Source organism: Folsomia candida, unplaced genomic scaffold (genome assembly GCF_002217175.1).
Source record: "Folsomia candida strain VU population unplaced genomic scaffold, ASM221717v1 Fcan01_Sc004, whole genome shotgun sequence".
Classification (NCBI taxonomy): Eukaryota; Metazoa; Arthropoda; class Collembola; order Entomobryomorpha; family Isotomidae; genus Folsomia; species Folsomia candida.
In genome coordinates, this window is record NW_019091196.1 from 4,923,872 (window position 1) to 4,928,531 (window position 4,660).

Here is a 4,660-nt window from a genome sequence, read left to right on the forward strand (position 1 = left end):
CAAAACGCTCGGATTTTACAAAGTTACCAAGTACTGCGTGAATATGCCTCACTGAAAATCAGGCCCCATCATATCTGCAAGATGCTTGCCTTACGAGTACTCGACGTGACATTACTTTGGGCTACCTTGACCGCAAAAAGGAACAAATTACATATTACCCTTGATCTCATTTGAGCATAATTTTCCAGCACAGAAACTGGTATGCATTTTTAATTCATTCAAATTAAGCGTGTGATCCAAATTTAGATCTTATTAAGATCATCATTTTCGAATGAAATTGATGTTAGCGTTAAAAAATTGGATGAAAATAAAATCATTTACTTTAAAAAAAGTGTAAAATCGTTGCGCTTTTTTTCTTCTTTCACACAGCACATCGCATTTTATCATATATTGTAAAATTACAACCAGATTTTTCCACTTTGAATTGCCATAGTCAACAAACTTATTTAGTTGACAAGATGTATTAATCATCATCGTCAATATTCGTGGTATGGTGTGTCATCATATCATGCGTCTTTCGTCCAGTAGAAATTATTAATTAACCTGACATAGCCCGAGTCAGAAGTTTCTGTTTTTTTAAACGAAATTATTATGAAGACCAATATTTTAGACAAGTAACAGTAATTTTTATGTGTATAAATTTCACGATTTACTTACGTATTAAAACTACCTAATTTCAAATATACATGGTCTGTGATTTAAAATAAAGCTATTTTTGGTATAAGAAACACGCTTTAAAAATGTACCTAATTTTTTAATTTCCATTGCTCAAAGAGAATTAGCGCAATACATTCAGAACAGACGGACGGACGGACGGACAGACAGCCATGTAAGCCCTGGGTCTGACTAGTAACGGACCACATTTACGCCTCTCTGAAAAAGAGTTTTCTGACAAGAATTGTAATTAAGAAATTGAGAAATTAAGAATTTAATTACTTAAATTCAATATGATTCAATTCAAGGCCAAATTATCATATCTGTTAAATTACAAAATATCTTTATTATTTCCATTTTTTTTTAAATGCCGTGGACCTATAGCAGATCAAATAAAAATTACACACGACTAAACAAATTGTTATAATTTGCCAAATATTCCTGTTCAATGGAATTATGAAATGTCTAAAATTATGAAATCTTACGTGGTTACAAACATCGGAGGAAATTGTAAAATATGGCTTTTTTTCCATAAAAATTATAACAATATATGCACCGAATCACAATTCTTAAGCGTTAGTAAAGGGTAAAAAACGTAAAAAAAATTGCATACATAAAAATTCAATCGAAAATTTGTAATCTGATTTTCCTTCAGAATCTTCACAGGGGTTACAAAAATTTTAAGTAAATTAGATACAAAAAATTGAAAAGTTTACAAGAAAAGTTGACAAATTTCTACTCCAATAAATAAAATTAGAACAAATCAGCACGTTATGGGTTGAATTTTAGGTAGGTGAGTTTGTCCACATTGCAGATTTTTGGCAAAGTTTATTTCATCGCCAGTTTCAACATGCATAATTCAGACGGAGAGACAGACACAACACAACACGCTTACACAAGCCATACATACGTCAAACTAATAAACAACCAACTAACTGCATACATCTCTGCGTTATAACGTATAAATCATGAATTAAATTATTTACATCATGACTGGGATACGAATACGAGCTCGATTAAACCATATTAAACTCTCACTAACTGGAAAAAATTGTCCACTTTGTCCACTCGCAGTTTACAACTTGTCGTGGCATCAGTTCGCAAAAAAGTGTGGCGGATTTTCTTCCTGTTTTTTTCAATCATCGTTTCCGGATCTGGAATGAAAAGAGGAGGAGTCGTGACTGGAACGTCGTCTTTCGTGATTGTCGTCTTGGTCTGTTTCGTCGTGATGATGGGGCCTGCAGAATTTTGCAATTTTCTTCCTTCCGTTGACGCCACCCCGGTGCCAACGCCGGCGACGACGACGACGACCACACCATCGCCGACGACGACGCCAAGGAACTCGAATAGTATAAGTAAGCCGAGAATTATGTAGTAATTGTTACATTTTTTGAGGGGGAGGGGGCAAAATGAGACGGAATGTATTACCTTTGAGATTATATTATTGTTATGGGAATAAAGAGCCGTCTCATTCTCCTCCTACTCGTTTAGATGACTCGAAATTCACTCGGATATTTGTAATTGGTAAAGAAGTAAAAAAAATTTAGCAAAAGTTTCGGACAAAGTTTATTACCAAGAAAAACCAGGTTAAGGTTACATTGGATGATGATTTGATGTGGAATAGATTTTTTTTAATCTCACTCTACCACTATTTAATCTTTTTAAATGGAAATTTCTAAAATAGCTTTAATTTCATTAGTTTTGCGATAAATGCAACTTTTCATATTTTAACGTAAAGTTAATTTTTATTGCTACAAAAACTATGGATTTGAAAAAAATTATCTTTAATAAACTTATTTTTAAGAAATGGGTTAGGTATGTTTTCTAATCTAGGGTTTTGTAGTACCAGAAACGAACTTTACATTAAATTAAGAAAACTGTCGACTGCGACAACGCATCTACATTTAAAAACATGAACTAATATCTCCCAAAAAAAATTTCGGTCGTTAATCAATCACAAAAACATCCGTACATAATTGAAATTATTGATGAAGAAAAAAATGTTTCAAGCAATTAATAAATTTCTTAGAAACTCAACATTTCTACAAAAAAAACACTAAGTTATAAACAGAAAACTTCGAATCCGATTTTAATATTTAAATTGCATAAAATACTTTCAAATGATCGTCTTTCACTTTCTCATTTACCCCAACTAAAAAAATATACAATATTTTCAGCAAACAATTCCTACGAAAATAAATCCTTTCGAGAAATATCGAGGCAATTCACGCAATTCTTGGTGACATCCGTAAACTTTTACAAAATTTTACAAATATTTCTGAGGAAAATTATTTAGCTTTCAAATTTTCGTAATCTTGCTTTGATCAAGGGCATCTTCTTATTTTGTGAAGTTTTAAAATTATTTTACCAAAATTACTGATTTTATAAGTTATTGCGTGAAATACCTTATTATTATATTTAACTCTTACGTTTGTGAAGCTTGTAATAAATATGGTGCTAATTTTATTGCAAAAATACCCGAGTGAATTAAAAAGTATTGGAGGAGATCAAGTCAGGGGCGTATTGAGATTTTGTACATCTTTATCGAGAAGAATGGCTAATCGTGACCAGTTTTTTGCTTTCCCAGGACGAGGAAACCGGAGACCGGAACAATCATGGTGTTTTAGCTCCCCATGCGGTGCAGGTGAGGTCAAAGTTTAAGCACATTAGATCCAATTAACGCAGTCCTTGGTAACTTTGTAAAATCCATGCAGTTTGAAAAATAATTTTACAAACTTTTACAAAATAAAGAGAACAAGCTTACAGAAATTTTGGGAGCTAATTTTCCTGCGAAATAGTTGCAAATTTTTGTAAAGTTTGTAAGGTTATGAAATTTACGGATTTTACAATGTTATCAAGGTCTGCGTGAATTGCATCATTATAGTTAAATATTAATTAACTAATTAATTATAAATTAAATTACGCAGAATTTTACGAATGTCCTGAAAACTGTTCGTATGGATATCGACCGTGCACAAAGGCCAGGATTGAAACCGTCTGTTGTTGCGGATTCTAGCCAAATTTTGCTTTAAATTGATTTATTATGATTTACATATTATGTTATTTTTTTTTAGATTATTTTACTATTTTTTTTCTTTAAGGTTAGGGTTTTCAATGTTCGACTCCTTTGTAGTCAGCTTTTCCTACGTGTAATAATTGTGTAAAATATTGAGCTTTCATTGTACCATGCATGTGTTATTTAAATATGTATACATCATTTCCATGCAAAAGTATTACTTCTCACATATTTATTGTTAAGCGTACTGTTTACGACGTGACTCGTTTAGCAAATAATTTTTGCGAAAAAAACAGCGATCCCGACAACTAGACTCATTTAGGAAATAAATAGTTTAATAATTTTGCAGATAAAAATATGCCACAAATAATTTGCTGGGCGAATTTGGAACCATAATTCTCATCAATTTTTTCATAGTTAAAAGTTTTGTTTTCGAAATTTGACAAAATTTGCAAACTTAAGTTTTCCAATTTATTTTTGCGAAATTTGACGTGGACACGCCCATTATTAGCTGTTATCCTCGTAAATGTACAAATACATATGTAAATAAAGAAGCTTTCTTTCTCCACTTGCATCGTCTTTCTTAAAATTTTGGTAATAAAGAAAATTTCAGTTTTTATTTATTTCAACAATATTTTTCTTAGGATTCAGTCTGCGGACTCCGCAGAGTAAATCATAAGATAACGTCATAAAATAACACGTCAAGTCAAGCAGGCCTTGGTGACATTATACAATCCGTACTTTTTGTAAACTGACAAACTTGAATAACAAATGGAACAGTACGTTTACAAAAAATAGTAACCAAATTTTCCTCGGAAATATTTGATGAATTTTGTAAAATTTTGTAAGTTTTTGCAATGCTACCTAAGCCTGCGTGAATTGCTTCCTTGTGAATATGTATTAAAAAAAATAAATTTCTAAGGATGTATATAAAATTGTTTTTTTTCTAGAAATTTGGTGTGATCATTAGGAATTTAAGTTTAAAGAAAT

General features: G+C 31.5%; 1 protein-coding gene across 2 annotated transcripts; it reads left to right on the forward strand.

Moving 5' to 3' along the window:
• Positions 1–1,701: 1,701 nt before the first annotated feature.
• LOC110848889 lies at positions 1,702–4,289 on the forward strand. 2 transcript variants are annotated; one of them, XR_002547774.2, is made up of 3 exons: positions 1,702–2,009; positions 3,226–3,298; positions 3,582–4,289. XR_002547774.2 is itself a non-coding variant. In XM_022096232.2 (3 exons), exons 1-3 carry the CDS (start codon positions 1,814–1,816, stop codon positions 3,668–3,670), a joined length of 342 nt encoding a protein of 113 aa, XP_021951924.1. In that variant the 5' UTR covers positions 1,703–1,813; the 3' UTR covers positions 3,671–4,289. The 2 variants fall into 2 exon arrangements, 1 of the variants encoding a protein (XP_021951924.1); XM_022096232.2 differs by having other exon boundaries at positions 1,703–2,009; positions 3,242–3,298.
• Positions 4,290–4,660: the final 371 nt, after the last annotated feature.